General features: G+C 40.0%; 2 protein-coding genes across 3 annotated transcripts; one reads left to right on the forward strand and one right to left on the reverse strand.

Moving 5' to 3' along the window:
- The first annotated feature begins 371 nt into the window (after positions 1–371).
- Positions 372–4,562, forward strand: LOC135465400 (uncharacterized). The gene is made up of 3 exons (XM_064742636.1): positions 372–545; positions 2,847–2,970; positions 4,220–4,562. Exons 1-3 carry the CDS (start codon positions 372–374, stop codon positions 4,486–4,488), a joined length of 567 nt encoding a protein of 188 aa, XP_064598706.1. The 3' UTR covers positions 4,489–4,562.
- Positions 4,563–6,065: 1,503 nt separating this feature from the next.
- LOC135462217 (chymotrypsinogen 2-like) lies at positions 6,066–12,367 on the reverse strand. 2 transcript variants are annotated; one of them, XM_064739630.1, is made up of 7 exons: positions 12,231–12,367; positions 11,880–12,048; positions 10,832–10,849; positions 8,969–9,104; positions 7,946–8,120; positions 7,015–7,160; positions 6,066–6,314 (listed from the first exon to the last, which is right to left on the reverse strand). In XM_064739630.1, exons 1-7 carry the CDS (start codon positions 12,304–12,306, stop codon positions 6,153–6,155), a joined length of 882 nt encoding a protein of 293 aa, XP_064595700.1. In that variant the 5' UTR covers positions 12,307–12,367; the 3' UTR covers positions 6,066–6,152. The 2 variants fall into 2 exon arrangements, with proteins under 2 accessions (XP_064595700.1, XP_064595701.1); XM_064739631.1 differs by lacking the exon at positions 10,832–10,849.
- Between the last annotated feature and the right edge of the window lie 4,334 nt (positions 12,368–16,701).

Below are 16,701 nucleotides of genomic sequence, written 5' to 3' on the forward strand. Positions count from 1 at the left end.
GTTGTTTACAGGATCTCACCGAATATTACCATGATCTTCCGTTTTTGTTCGAATGAACTAATGTAATCGATATTGCCTTCGAGCAATGTTTATAGAGAGTTCCTTGGTTTTGTGTCCTGACCACCCCACTGACAGTTGCCCTTACGGTGGTGTCTATAATAAATGTAATAATTTGCGTATTGCGGCAGTAGCCAAGTCTGTAACATAACCACCGTGCTTTTGTCCATATAAATGATGCCACTGAGTATTTCGACTATAACAGTATCTGTAACATACCCCGGTTGTATTGGTCTGTAGGGCCTACTGATGCACCTAAATATTGTCTTCGTAACCATGTATGTATTGTATACCAGTTGTATTTGTACGTACAGATGATGCCCCTGAGTATTGCCGTTATTGCTCTGTCAGTCCTGGGCCTAGTGTCCGGCGAGGACAGCTGCTTTGCCACCGCTTCTGACAAATGTGAAAACTTCAACAGGGGTCGGATTTCTACAGTGATGAATGGCGGAATCGTGGATTACACAGCTGCCTGTGAATCCATCAAGGTGAGCCATTACACAAGGCCTTTTATTCCTCCTTGTGAGAGAAGGGGAATCTGTCGGGTGTAGAAATGGTGGAATTGTAAGGCAGATGGAGACACAAATGTACACAGTATTACTTGTACAATTTAGTACAAATGGCCAAATGGCAAAATTACACCGCATAAATAAGCAGATAGGCTCCATGTGGAAGTAACTACATACATTGTCATGATTGGTTGATATTTAGTGATTATGACATTTCAGAAATATAAGGTCCATTGCCAATGTGACAATATGTGTTGAGAAAAGTTTAACTAAATGGTCAAACTATACTTACTAGTGCTCCCAACTTATCTTGTTGATAGCCTATTTTCATCGGGGTAATATGTGTGACCAAGTGTCACTCTGTCGTCACTGCTCATTACCCTCCATGCTGTTGTCTTTTTTGTGTTTTACTTTATATCTGTTTTAATGTTACCTAAAACTCATGGTTTTTTGTTTTACTTTATACCTGTTTTAATGTTATCTAAAACTCATGGGTTTTGTTTTTCACGTACAGTGTGATTACCATGAATATATACATTCCACCCATTCACTTAAAAGTTGCCAGGTGTGACTTCGTGATTAATCCATGAGTTACTTAATGCTCTTCACACAGGTGTACTTAAAAGAGGAGACTGTGGCTTCCTCGCTTGGCGTTCAGCTTTAAGGGGTTAGTGCAATGACTAGTGAACCCGTCTCAGTGAAGCTGCACTAGATAAAAGAGCGGTGCAAATCCGTCCTGCAACAAGGAGGCATATTACACGTACATACACTCTAATGACTCCTTCGTCGTCATATAACTGTAAAATTGTTAAGTACGACGTTGAACCCTAAGCACTCACTCACTCATTCACTCACTCACAGGGGTGTACTGTAAACAACCAGCTGTCGATTTCACAGATACTGTATATACCTCTGTCTAGTGTTGAACTAGATACTTGATGCTTTGGTTGTGTAATGGACATCATAAATCTCCACTCAGATAGCAAATGCCAGGGCCTAACGATGGTCAACTATAAATTCTTTCACCTTTCAGTTGTCGTGATCCAGGGTAATTTAGTAATTTGTTGTCTGGAGGGTTTGCCTGCAGCTCTCTTTGATCTCTGGCACCACTGCTCAAGGCAGTCTTTGCTAATAGAACTACAACTGATTATATCCAGATATCATTCCACATACCAAGGGCTTGATTACGTGTTAATGGGCATGCCTATTACCAACAGATATGCTGGATACCTTGCATGCAACTCGCTGCTTTTATATTTACATGTTGAGAAACCCTGCTGTTCTTCAAGTGCACATTAATAATTGTTTTCAATAGAAATCTTAAGTTGATTTCATGGAATCGCTGAATTTTATTTGATTTATTGCATATATTAAATATCCACTGACAGCCTGATAGCTTTACTAAGGGATTTTACACTTCTACGGCGGCGGTCATTTTTATGGCACGAGGAATTGCGTAACTACTTATGCCTATATACATGTGCATGTAAATTGAGAATTTGAACAGAATTTGAACAGAATTTGTTGTATAGCCTCTCGAACCATACGTTTCAAAACAGTTGACTAGAATCTTGTTAGAAATTTTAATCGTGGGCATTCATTTGGTTCTAAAACTGTAGAGTCCCTCCCTGAATTGGTCGCTTGGGATGTTGTTCTTGCTGAAGAGGAATGACCAGTGATGATGTATTGTCAAGCTGTATGGTGGTTTTGTCCGCGAAGCTTTGTGTCAGCAACTTGTTGTTTTCGTTTGGAAGGCATTGTATTATAAATAATGTCCTTTTGTCCTGACGTTTCCTCCGGGTTTACGATGGAGTTATTCCAAGTGATGATTTACATTTACTTTAAGTCGAGAGGTACGTATGTAGTGGTTTTCCTCGGCGGCTTTAAGTCAGAAGGTGTTTTTATTGACCCATCCTGGATCTCTCGGGTTTGCATCAGCAGTTGTTTCCATTGAAGGTTTCCTCCTTCCTCTGTCGGCTTTAGTCAGAAGGTGTGTCAATTGATGATTTCCTCCGGGCGGTTTTTCGTCAGGAAGTATATCAGTTGGTATAGTGCGTGTTGGCCTACGGCTGAAATACATTTCACTAGGAATGTCAGTAGGTGGTTTCCTTCGGAATGATGTCCAAGGAATAGCAATTGTTGGTTTCCTTCGGTCTCTGTTAGTTTTACTCCAGCCATAAAACTGGCCTCGTGGTAGAATTGAAAACAGCATGAGTGCAGCGAAACTTATGAACGTATCTGTTTTCACTGGAACGTTGTCGTTTACTGTTTGGCCTGTAGAAACGAGTGGCGTGTGGGATCGAGGCGGAATGTGAAGAGGGACCCTGGGACCCAACGGACGACTTCCTGTCCTACATGTTACAATTCACGGAGGAGAGTGGGTTGTGTGGTGGAGAGAGTCAAGGTTAGTCATTACCTGTCTTGAATCTTCTACGGGAAGATTACAGTTCGTATAGGAGAGTCGGTTGTGTGGCGGAGAGAGTCATGCTAAGTCATCACCTGTCTTGGATCTTCTACGGGAAGATCACATTTCGCATAGCAGAGTGGGTTTTGTGGCAGAGAGTCAAGGTAAGCCACCATCTGTCTTGAATCTCTTACAGAGAGGTTACAGTTCATGGAGGAGAATGGGTTGTGTGGTGGAGAGAGTCAAGGTAAGTCATCACCTCACCTGGATCTCCTACACGGGAAGATCACATTTCGCATAGCAGAGTGGGTTGTGTGGTAGAGAGAGTCAAGGTAAGTCATCACCTGTCTTGAATCTTCTACAGGGAGATTACAGTTCGTATAGGAGAGTCGGTTGTGTGGCGGAGAGAGTCATGCTAAGTCATTACCTGTCTTGGATCTTCTACGGGAAGATCACATTTCGCATAGCAGAGTGGGTTGTGTGGCAGAGAGAGTCAAGGTAAGTCATCATCTGTCTTGAATCTCTTACAGAGAGATTACAGTTCATGGAGGAGAATGGGTTGTGTGGCGGAGAGATTCAAGGTAGGTCATCACCTGTCCTGAATCTGTTACTGGGAGATTACAGTTCACCGAGGAGAGTGAGTTATGTGGCTAACAGAATCAAGGTAAGTCATCACCTGTTCTGAAACTCCTAAAGGGAATCTACAGTTCACGGAGGAGAGTGAGTTATGTGGCTGACAGAATCAGGGTAAGTCATCACCTGTTCTGAATCTCCAAAAGGGAATCTACACTTCACGCAGCAGAGTGGGTAGTGTAGGGGCGAGAATCAAGATAAGTCATTTCCTACAGGGAGACTACATAAGGCCGCCCTTCTGTCGAATCATGTGGGTTGGAAATTAAAACAAATCTTACCTCGCGACAAATGCATTAGACTACACAGGCCTACCTCGCTGCTCTCCGAGAACACAACACACAATGTTTCAAGTGTCATATAAAAGACCGAAAGATTGTCAGTGTTATGATTGCTATAGAAGTTTAACAAGAAAACGTCCCACATCGCCTGAACAACAACTGTGTTCTTGACAACTGTGTTCCTGGCGATATTGTCATAAGGGTACGGCTTCCACTTGACTAGTCACCACAATAACGCCTACATACTACCACTGTGGGGTCAGTCCTATCCAAACCTACTTCTTTCAGTTGTTCTATTAATTGTTATATGTTTTTCTCTTCCCGTGCTTGGCTTTCAGTCAGTGAATGTGGACGAAGGGTGTCTCAGAATTGCCTTAACGACCTTGTCGTGGGCATGAAAGGCAAGGATGCCTGTTCCTATTACGGCGACTACGCGGCTTGTTTGATCCGGGAGACGGTGGGCTGTGATGATGAAACCCTCATGATCGTCGCCACTCTGATGATGGACCAGCTAGCGGATAATTACCCCACGGTGGTGGGTGGAACAACCACAGCCAGCTGTCCCAACTGGAGCACCAAGTACGCCAAGTTTGTTGTTAAGAAATAAACATATGAGCTTACTGTGACTTTCTGTAACTTGTCCTTACACCTTGTCACTCAGAGAAGCTCTTTCATATTTTATATGTTTGTTTTTGTCAATGGTATTTCAGGTTCTCTGAAACGTATTATAGGCCGTTTCAAGCAAATGACAGTGGTGGGACCACCTCGGTGGCCTAAGGGTTAGAGCCTCCGGTTCGAAGTCTGGAGTCGTAGTAGATCATACTAAAGACTTGGTACTTGTTGCTGCCTCGCTTGGCGCTCAGCACTAATAGGTTAAATGCAAGGAGACAAGAGTGGTTGTCCCAGTGTCAGTATAATGTACCTGATGGGGTGTCCATACTGGTGTCTTCGGCATGATACTTCAGTGGGGACAGCACTATGGTGACAAGGACACAAGAAGACATGGTATATCTACTCATATTTAATGAGACATCGTAGTCATATGACTGAAAAATTGTTCAGTACGACGCTAAAGTCCAGCACACATATGCACACATACACGTTTATGATGCTGGTTTATGTAATGAGTGATTGTGTTTGTAACATGCAGCTTTTACTGATTGATTTTAAACTCTATATTTAAGAATTTTTCACTTATACCATGGTTGTTTTTATGGTTGGATGAAACCCGGGGTAAACCACCGACCGTTGCTGAGTTACTGACGAACTTTCCCACGTGTGGTGTACACATTTCAACACAAGTGGTCTTCAGTTAAGTCAGACTGCGTGAGCAGCCCCACGGGCACCTTCTAACGCTTATTCACAGTTTTGCAGTGATGCCATTGCTGCTCTGCCAATCTTCCGCACAGGCGACTAGAGTACTGGATGTGAAAACAATGGTAGGCCTTGAAGGACTTTTTAGCATAGAAAATGAAAGTTTTTGGTAAGAAATTCTTTCTGGAAAAAGTAATCAGAATGTGTCTACTCTTCAGGTATGAAGTACTTTAAAAGGAGTCGGCCAAAATAAGCCTATTTAGCTTCTTGTTATTTATCACGTCCTACTTCTTGCGAAGAAGCCAGATGCTCGAAACTATGAATTGCCAGCAAAAGCGAAGAATTCACTGTGCATAGCCAAGATTGGACCCGCACCCTGTTTTCCTCGTGGTTAGAACTGGAGTTCCTTACTGAGCCTCATCCGGCTTCGCATCAGCAACTACTGACATATTGTATAAAAGGCTGTGCAATTGCGGTTTGAATCTTAAGGATCTTAGGTGATAAATAAGAGAATTCAAGAGCTTGGTGAACTTGATACAATAAACCAACACAGCATTTCACACCATGTTCGCCTAACATGCAGCTGGCACACTTATTGATCTGGACCCGTATTTATAAATGCCTAAAGGGGTAAGTCAAAACTTCAAGTACAGTTAAAACTAAAATGTTTTGTTCTAGGAAGCTTAAAATTTGTGCACTGATTCTTTAATGACTTACCAACGGCAATTTATACCACTATGAATTAAGTCTTAAGCTGCTTAATAAATACGAGACCATGACGTTTAATGTTGTGCTGGAATCTTTCCACAAATTCACCCGAGTTCATTAATAAACTACTTTCTTTGGTTTAAATAAAACCGTTTTATCTGCGATGTATACCTTTCAAATACAAACATGGGATCGGTGAAAAAGTGAATGTTATCTCAAAGTCCGTGTGGCGTGGTCAGTCGTTCTTGATTAGTGGGTCTCGGAGGAAATCCAGTCTAGGAAAGTCGCTACTCGCGTGTACACCTGTGGAACGCCCTTTAGGTCGCAATCTCCTCTTTGGCGGAATGAGTTCAGCCCAAACAGGTAAGTTTTATCGTCGTATTCACAAACCAGCGGAGAGCCGCTATCCCCCTGTAACACCAAATACTCATGACTGACATAGAAAAGGTACAAAAGATGCAAGCATAATGTAAAACCAAACGAAGACTGGTCGCATTGCGTAAAAAGTGACAAACAACGTATTCCCGTTTTCAGTCATTGACATTCAACTTCGTTGATAGAACAGATTGCTTTGCTTTTACCATCTAAATCCCAAACGTGTCGACTGTTACTTTCAATCTGAAAATGACCCTCATCTTAGTAGGAATAAAATATACAGCGTAGAGTATATGTGTACCTATTGCGCGATCTAGTCAATACGTGAAGGCCACTGAACCTCCGTCAGATATGCATGTATGCGATGGATTTCCATGTGACATTGTCAAGGGCGGCTATTTGTAAAAATAGTTTTAACCAGATTATATCTCGTAAGCTGGCCAAATCAAAACGTTACATTGACTAGTTTGTCCGTGTTCTGTTTGCCTAGGTGTTAACACCATGTCTTCCAGAAGATACATAAGGACATGTATATAGGATGTCAGAGGTCACGTTTATTAGCCTTCACCTCAGCTCTCGGAACCAACCATTATATTTCTTGATTGGATAGGGCACTGTTTCATACCAACTATCCATCCACGATCAGTTGGTAAGAAAACAGTAACAGTCCAACCCTAAAGTTAATATAAAGTGATTGCATGGGTATAGATGTTTATAGTATGTATGGGTTACTCACAAAGCAAGGGAAGGCTTTTCCATCAGCACAGATGTGGTCTTCAGTCAGGAAACCCAGGAAGAATGTGCCACATTTACTGGTCTTGGTGATTTTCAGCGAAGCTGTCCTCAAGAAACGAGTGAAGAGGTTATCTGTGACACCGTGAGCTGCAACCAAGTAGAAATATATATGCATGTACTGTATGCTCTGAATATGTCTTCTTATACCCTGTCGACATAGTAATTCCCCAAAATAATTTGCAATTCATCGTGAAATACTTTGGGAAATTCATGATGAAATTCATCGTGAAATACTCAACATTCAAGAAACATTATATCCCATTTGCGTTCTTCCACATGAGCCGATACGGGCCGTACCTCGCAATACTTTGCTGTGTCAGAAAAGTTAACTCTAATTAATAACGTTAACTGCACATCACACAGAGCGATCACTTGAGAGTTGTCTCCCCTGGTCATGATATCTTTGCTGTTTTATTCACCATATTGTTTGTTCTCGACGTAATAGATTCGTTTCTCCACAAAACAATGCCTTACTCAGTAAAATGATATTTTCTTATAAAAATGTGAACCCCAGTCAGCGACCCATATAATGTTTTACCGTCCACAGTACCATGTATTTAAGTTATATTTTTTAGCTATATGGTAGGAGCTTTGGCGATTGCGTTTGGGTAAATGCATTGGAATAGTAAAGCAGTTCATTCGACTCACTCAGGAACCAAAAAAGTGCAGACTCAAGCATTCTAAGAACTGAGTATTGCGTATGCAGGATCAGCATTAATGACTTCACAAACTGGTACTTCCCTGGTTCGGTGAATCAGAGTGGAAGACGATTAGTCTATTAACCTGTACAAAAGATAGCCACAAAGTAATATATTCAAATTTCGAAGGCTATAGTGATTTGGAGATCTGCTTTCCAGTCCATTCAAACTTACGAGGATCCTTGATCAATCCCCAGCCGAAGAAATGACAATTTTTGAGCTTGGAATCCGGGATGTCGGGCGGAGGTAGAGCGAGGGCGGCCACGTGGTCATTGAAGGCACATGGTGTGTTCAGTGTGATGATGGACAGGTCATTGTTGAATACATCCGTCACCGTGTAATCAGGGTTCTCAAAAACAACAAAATGCAGTCATAGCTATGCACAGTGTACATTTCTGTAAGGAGTATCTGACGATACATTACATGGTGTTAACTTTTGTGTTCGACACAACTGTGAATGAGATGTCGATAGAAAGTATTCATCGAAATGTCCACAAACACTATGCTTGTGACGTTTGATGCATGACATGAGTTTCAGGGTATGCGTTGTAAATTTTTGTGCTCAACGCAAATATTTAATTATTTTATCGGAACTTTACAGCTAAAGTTAAACATTGGCTTACCCACTGTCGTAGTTAGCGTCCTCTGGTACACGGTGGTGGTAGGTCTGAACCGATCAGTACAGGAGACAAAAAGCCCGACCAGACCGTCAAAATAGGGACATGGTCCAGTCTAAGACAATTTCTTACTTGTGAGATTTTATCATCGTTTTATCAGGATATCATTTGCTAATCTTTCCTTTCTTGTGAGCTGAGAAAATGCTAAGGTAAAGTTCATGTTGACTTAGGATAGGGTAGTTGACAGGTATGGTCTTAATTGACACACAATATATGGTGACGTCATATATTACTGCTGTGAATCAGGTCTCTATCCTTTCTGAATGACTGGACCTGTGAGTACTAACCGAAAGTTACCCAGTTCGGTTCAGTGTCTCTGTATCCACCTTCAAATACAAACAGGCCTATGTGTCAGATAGAGAAAATTCTATAGATATTTCTAGTAACCGGCGATCATTGGACAAATTCAGCTGGATTGGCCTACGGGTCACTACATGTTTAAACCGTGAACTCAGGCATGCTGTCAGCTAACTCTGCAGCTAGGTTAGTATAACGTACGATGTACACCAGGAGAACTTACGAGCACTGCGCTGGCCTCCTTGCCGTCCAAGGCGAATATCTGGACGTCGTCAACTTTTCCCCAGCTGTTGTCAGTGAGTCCCAGCACCACGTATATAGTGTCTCGATCGTCTCCTATATCGGGAACGTTTTCGTCGCTGAAACGAGCCAAAGATACTCGCTGGAGGGAGGATCTGTTTTACCATAATAAGAGAAACATACAGAAAATGTCGAACTCATAGTTCAACAGGTATTTAAACATATATCACGCGAATTTATAGTAAACGGCACCATAAATGAAGTATGAAATACTTGCAATATAAAAACTCGAGTAATAACACATGGAGATTCTCATCTTTATTCTCGCATGAATCTCCCAGACACTCTTAAACCGACTGTGTACAAATAAATGTACATATCTAAAATTATACTGTGTGTCAGTGGCACACCAATACTCTGTCAATGTCCATACGCCATATGCCCTACGTACAACAGTTTTTGGTAACAGCACACGTAATATTCATTGTATATTACATAACCGCTGCTAAGACAACAATAAAAAAATCCAGCCCCAATACCCCCACCCCCCCACTCACCCTCACCGCGATGACAATTCAATACACAACAAAGATAAACGTTCCATAGTATGTGTGCATTGTGAACAATCTGGTCGGACAAATCTGTTTAAAATTACACATAACACCTTTGCCTTACAGTCGTTTAGGATTCCAGATGATAGGACCACGTATATGAGAACATTAGTCTTGCTACGTTTAGTACTCGTAACTTGTTCACCTTTCCTCAAACTTTACCACAACATATTTGGCAAGACACTTATCAAATGGAGAACTTTCATTAAACACCTTGCATCTAATTAAAACTAAACAGTGAAATTACAACAACAATTATCTACCACGACATTTTTGTTCTACAAACCCAAGAAGATTATTGAAACAAGAAACTGAGAACAATAAACACATATACTACTAACTTATATGGGAAGTTTTCTATTATTTTAAACCATACAAAATGATATACCAGATCAAAATGTCATCAGCGTGTGACGAGAAATGGCAGATGTACAGGCATAGAATTATAAGAAAAATAACTCACATTGTGAAGCTAATTAGGTCCAGTATTTAAAAATAATTCTGAACAAGATAAGAGAGCAGTAAAATAGCGTAACTAAAGAAATTCTGAAACAACAGCTACGAAACAGAATAAAACATTGTAAATTGATCTGGCAGAATCAGGTTTTATGAAGGGTGAATTCACACAGCAACGATTTAAGAAAATGACGTTATACATATTGCAAAACTATCTACAGACAACAGCAGTGCAAACTATCGACATACACTACCAAGTACAGATCTATACATAAGAGAGTTAGCGGTAGAAGGTACACCAACCTCTTCATAAGTGTTAGGTAATTTGGTCTGTAAATCAAACGAGTGTTACACAGAACAACTGACGAAGAACGAAAATCATATTTTAAGGAGAACGTTGCTAGGAATGGTCAAGAAGATAAATACTATCTACTATACCAAGTTTTCTCAGTGATATCCTTATACGTGTACATTCAGGGTATTATTTGCATTTTTCTCTGGAGAAAATTCTCACTAGCTATATGTAGTTGTTGTTTTGCGAGATGCAATGGTAATAGCGGTGTGCAGACAATGACTTTAACATTCTCAAGTTTGCTCTATTCTATACTAATTTCATTTTACTTTTTGTGGGTTAAACTACATCAAAGTAGCAAGCCGAAGCAAGCGCCTATTTGATTGACGTTGCGCTGATACTGTCAAAGAGGTAAAGCAATTATTTTAAACAACAATAAATAGGCACATAGAAATACAACATACGGTTTACTTCATGCCTAATTTACCTGCCAACTGGTGGAGTCCTGAAACAGTTTTTGAAAAAATAAGATCCTCCGTCAAGTTTTACACTGTGAGTCGAATGGATAATGTTTAAGTGCAACGCTTCTCTGAAAAACTTACGGATATGCCATAGGTTTGGTAAATTCTTGCTTTCTTCAAATGTTCAAACGGGTTACGGTGTATTGTAAAGGCCAACAGAAAAGATGTCTGGAAAAATGCAAGCTATTATGTACACTATCTACTGAAAGCGAAAGCGGCCAAGGTGAGGAGGAAAGGAATACCGGGAAAGGTGCCTATCTCTACGACCTAGAGGGGCTATATGTAGATTGATGTCACACATGCAGAGATCACGAACTATGTGCACTGTACGCCTATCGTCTATAGGCCTATCTGTGTGACAGTTAAGCACTTTCTCTGGAAAACTAGAGGTCAACAGTGCTTATAAAAATACTTACATGTGACCACCTTTATACAGTGCAGCGGTCTATGTATGCCTATGTTCCAATATGTGCCTATGAAGCATTCTTCGCGCATGTGCGCAGGAGGTAAGCTTTGTAGACATTGCTGAATTGTGTTGAACATGTGCCATTGCTGAATAATGATGCTAGCCAAAGCATACACCAGCCGTTGTTATCACTGGCTTGCATAAGTTGACATACTCTATGATATAATGTAATATAATTTGCTTAACTGATAGATTAGCAATCTGAACAAAGAAAACAGTTAACCAGTAGAACACCATGTATCATATTCGGTGTCTGAAACAAGTGGAAGGTCGAAAGACACGGTATGCTAATGCTTAACCAAGTATAATTCCGGTGACATCCCAGTAACTGAGACATTTTCTACATTCTGAGCAATGGAGTTAAGGAGCATGAAAAGTAGGTACTGTGCCTTAACAGCATCTAAGTTACCGTAATGTAAACTGCTGACAATGCTTGTAATATATATGTAAAGCTAACTGTGATCAATTCGACGATGTAAATATTGCGGCAACAAAATTTACATTAAATGGTGCAGATAAAGTATAGGTTGTATATAATGTGGACTTACACGCAGTGGGCAGTGCCTAGGATGTGCTGGTTGTCAATGACGACTAGGCCGCACACGATGAGGAAGGGTCTGGGCTCGTCAGGACCGTTCTTGTAGGCTAGCACTGCCATCCAAGGCTCGCCGTCAGGCACTGGCTCACCATTGATCAGCCTCCGCACGCGGTGTAATACTAAAGAGGTAAACACAAATAAACATTGTCGCAAGTTTATTCCTGGTTGAAGTGTACGTATTTTACCAAAATTAATCTGTCTCTTATACAAAAAGGAGCAACACGTTATTTCTCGTTAATCATTAAATAGATTGGGTGAGTTATGGAATAAGTAAAGTTAAATGAGACCTGAATAAGCTTACCTGCATCCTCGGCTTCGGTCAGATCAAGACCACATGCAAAAAGAAGTACCCCAAGGATGGTATATCTACCCAACATTTTATCCTCCAGGACTGTGCACCAAATACCGTTTCTTGGCCCTGATAACAAAGAATGTGTGTATTTTTTATCACTTAGAGAAGTTACATTGTCTAAACAAACTTAGCGCGAAAAATATTGCCTATAGAGTGGCGTATCGATAATATTCCGTTATATCGACAGCCATTTCCGTGGGTTCGTTCCCATTTTCGGATAAGGAACTTCTAGCATTCCCTGCTTTTATTATTCTCAAGGCCTTCGTGACAGCCAGTAGTCGAGGCTGCTGTCTTGTATGGTCTTGCATAAAGTTAGCAGGAAATCACTTGCATTACACCTATATCACTGATGTCACAAAGAGAAAAATCTCAGTATATCTCACCAAAGATGTATGGTTTACTCCATCCGGGCACTTCTGTTTCCTGCATCAAGCGATAACTGACCTCCATTCATCGTGGAAGCGAAATTTTATTTCTTGAGTGTGCCGCTAAACAATAACCTAAGACTTAAGCAGCTGGTACTAAAATTTTTAAGAACATGCACTACAAATAGAGCATGAGTTAATTTTGAATCTGACATAACTGTATAATGACTCGCAACGGTATTGTGAAATAGATCAGGCACATGAAAATGAAATGTTGATAATGCAGAGAAAACCAAGGACGAACCAGTTAATTACACTGAAAGGGTAGTCGAAATCAGACACCGTCCTGACCATGCCCACAACACCCAGGATGCGTGACTACGGTGGATGCTGTTGTCGTCACTATTAAACCCTGACTCACCTTCTGGGTCCTCACCTCAGGGCTGGCCGACTTTCAATACGATCCGTTTATATATAAGTTTGTATCGGTGGTCAGGAAGAAGCCGACAGACGTAATGACACTAAGCGACTGCTATAACTAATGCTAAATTGTAAAATCCATGACATCTAGAAAAAATCAGATATAACTTCAGGGAGCTTTGATTGACGCCTTCAGATCCTTATTTCTCCAGCTCATTCCATCTGTCATTATCAACAACTGAAAGCATCACTTTTGATGATTGTATTGAAGACTGATGTGATCCCATTTTATTTCAATGCCAAATCTCAATTATACTATAGACACAGACATCTCAGGTGAAAGAAATGACAGATTTCCCTATGATTTCCATTGCTTCACATTTTATAGCCGGCAAATTTTACACTTAAAGGCAATGTTTTATTTATTGATATAATTTTACTGTATTAAATCTGAAATGTTAAATATTATTTTAAATAATGTTAAATCCATCATTTTGGTAATGGCAGAGGATTGAAGACATTTACAATGTTAGGATAATAGAAAATGATTAGAAAATTTTGTAGGTTAAAAATGTCTTATGTCAAATTGTTCCTCATTGGTCATGTATTCCGCATAATAAACGTTAACGTTTTTTTTAATCTAACATTATGGTACAACCTGTAAGCAAGCATAGTTTGGCTTAGCATTGTAAGATATTCGCACTGCCATTTTACACCGTTTAAGATACTGTTCCATCTTAGGCCTAATACTTAGAAAATGTTGACATTTGCGTTTTAAGATCGTAGATATTAAATTCTTAGAGAAAAGTGCGAACTCAGCACACTGAATATCGTACTTTGTTTACAAATTTTACTTTATTCACAAAATCTTGCCAGAATCAAACAGATGTTAAGGGATATCTTTGCATTACTCACTCAAAACGAACATACATGTACGAAACATCAGTTACTTTAAAACTGTATGATATTTAAACCTCAATAACTTCCTCAATACAGTGTACCATCAATGTGATCATTTTGTCATATGTATACCCTAGGCTTCAAAGACTTGGGAAAGGCATTGCTTTTTCTTTTATTTTGTCGCATCTTGAAAAATTAAATTTAAAATCAAAACCGAAACCGAAAGAATCTCAAACACGTGTGTGAACACCGGGTATGAATCAAAGTGCGTTTTTGTTGAATGTGGCCGTGTGGCTTTATGCTGACAGTTTACCCTATGACTGCCAAATGCACACACCACACCTCACGACACGAGATGGAGGTTAAGGTGAAGATGAATCAAACATTTTATAGGAACATAAAAGATAAAAGAAACATAAAAAGTTTTTCTCAGAACTGTACAATGATTCATCTGAGTCGAGAATGACGTCCATGGGGCTTTTGACACTGAGTTAAGATGTTTGATGCTTCCAGTGATATGATAACATTTAAAGAAAGATGAGTTCTATTCAAAAATAAGATATCATTGATTTTCCGTGATATTGTCAATTCTCCCATGTTTGGACAATGCCATCCAATATCCGATACTGGCCTTCATGAGAACACCAACGGTTTCAGCACAAACAGGATATTGCAGAAGTGGCGTTTTTTCATTTGTCTGAACGCCTTGCCTTTCGATCTTAGATTCCAATCTTAGGAACAATGGCAACGCCTACTGGTATTCCAATAAGTTATATGCTAACAGATTTATCTCTTCTTTGTGATGTATGATTCTGACTTTAGCCTAGGAGTACAGTGGGTACAATACTAACAGACAGTGGCGAGTGTTGTGGTCGTAGGAAGGGGTGGGGGGGGGGGGGTGCGGCGGATGGGTGGGATGAGGCAAGGAGGCAGCAAACTTTTTTCGCTATGTCTAGACAAAGTAGACCTGACTATTTCTCATTACTAGTTTTGACACATATTAGAAAATGGAGTTACAGTTTACATATGTCTTAGTATTATATACTGAAGCATAAGTTTGTCTTTCTTCTCAGTTTCATTTTACACGTCAGACTGTACGCACGCTAGTAGTAATGTACAAGCCTGAAACATTTTTTTGATGTGAGTTGTTGTTGTAATCTGTTTCTCTCTGTAAACGCGTCAAAAAGGAAGAATACCAACGCCATATCTCAGAAAAAGTTTATCATTGCCTTGCCAGAGAAAACCGAAAATTTGTTATGCTTTGTAGTTTCTTCACTTTTATCACATTTCAGTGGCTCACGTATGAGATAGGCCTATCACTTGTATTAGAGGAGTCGAGTGTTTTGATTAGACAAAAACAGCATTATGGAGCTAAATCGAACCGGACAATTACCTATATTAATTTTCCATGCATGGTATTATTTTCACATGAAGTATTTTTTTCTCCATCGTAATGGTCACTAATGTAGTCTAGTCCGTATGAATACTAAATAAAAGGCATACTTTCCATCTGTTTGATCTGCAAATGCCATACACAATCCCAATGTTACCACTTGATTGGACTACAAATGTCATACACAATCCCAATGTTACCACTTGATTGGACTACAAATGTCATACACAATCCCAATGTTACCACTTGATTGGACTACAAATATCATACACAATCCCAATGTTACCACTTGATTGGACTACAAATGTCATACACAATCGCAAAAGCAACGGTGTCCTGGGCTTGTTCTATAAATGTCATGCACAAAACCAATGTTGCCATCTGTTTATTCTGCAAATGTCATACACAAAAGCAACGGTGCCCTGTGCTTGTTCTACAAATGCCATGCACAAAACCAATGTTGCCATCTGTTTATTCTGCAAATGTCATACACAAAAGCAATGGTGCCCTGTGCTTGTTCTACAAATGCCATGCACAAAACCAATGTTGCCATCTGTTTATTCTGCAAATGTCATACACAAAAGCAACGGTGTCCTGTGCTTGTTCTATAAATGTCATGCACAAAACCAATGTTGCCACCTGTTTATTCTGCAAATGTCATACACAAAAGCAACGGTGTCCTGTGCTTGTTCTATAAATGCCATGCACAAAACCAATGTTGCCATCTGTTTATTCTGCAAATGTCATACACAAAAGCAACGGTGTCCTGTGCTTGTTCTATAAATGTCATGCACAAAACCAATGTTGCCACCTGTTTATTCTGCAAATGCCATACACAAAAGCAGCAGTCTCCTGTGATTGTTTTATAAATCTCATATGCAAAACAAATGTTGGCATCTGTTTGTTCTACAAATGTCATACACAACCAAAGTGTCATCGGTTTATCTGGCAAATGTCATGCACAATGCCAATGCTGCTGTTATCTTTTTTGTAAATCTTATACATAAAAACATGAAGATGTAATGTATACACACAGGCGTAGCATCGGGCGTAATGGAGCAAAATGAAAAGTATCCTTTGCAACTAGATGGAAAACCTGTCGCCTAGAGCTATTGCCAACCTACTCAAAGTAACAGATCGTCTGCGAAATAACGCATGGGTTTTCCCGGTATGCAGTTAATGTTATTATGTAATAGGTGTGGCCGATGTAATAGACCAAGCTGAAATATTCGTTGCTAACCATCAGCCTACTCTATGCCGTTAAATGCATAGGATAATACCGTTTTCTGTTTAATGTTGGTACTTGAAACAGGTTTTCTTACGAATTATACCGTGAATATAT

The sequence above is a fragment of the Liolophura sinensis genome, chromosome 1 (genome assembly GCF_032854445.1).
Source record: "Liolophura sinensis isolate JHLJ2023 chromosome 1, CUHK_Ljap_v2, whole genome shotgun sequence".
In the NCBI taxonomy this organism is placed as follows: domain Eukaryota; kingdom Metazoa; phylum Mollusca; class Polyplacophora; order Chitonida; family Chitonidae; genus Liolophura; species Liolophura sinensis.

Coding starts and splice junctions, on each gene's coding strand:
- LOC135462217 (XM_064739630.1), bottom strand. CDS start 12,306: ATGTTGGGTAGATATACCATCCTTGGGGTACTTCTTTTTGCATGTGGT. Junction 12,049..12,230: donor GACCGAAGCCGAGGATGCAG/GTAAGCTTATTC, acceptor TTACCTCTTTAG/TATTACACCGCGTGCGGAGG. Junction 6,315..7,014: donor GAAAAGCCTTCCCTTGCTTT/GTGAGTAACCCA, acceptor TTGGTGTTACAG/GGGGATAGCGGCTCTCCGCT.
- LOC135465400 (XM_064742636.1), top strand. CDS start 372: ATGATGCCCCTGAGTATTGCCGTTATTGCTCTGTCAGTCCTGGGCCTA. Junction 546..2,846: donor CTGCCTGTGAATCCATCAAG/GTGAGCCATTAC, acceptor TTTGGCCTGTAG/AAACGAGTGGCGTGTGGGAT. Junction 2,971..4,219: donor GTGTGGTGGAGAGAGTCAAG/GTTAGTCATTAC, acceptor CTTGGCTTTCAG/TCAGTGAATGTGGACGAAGG.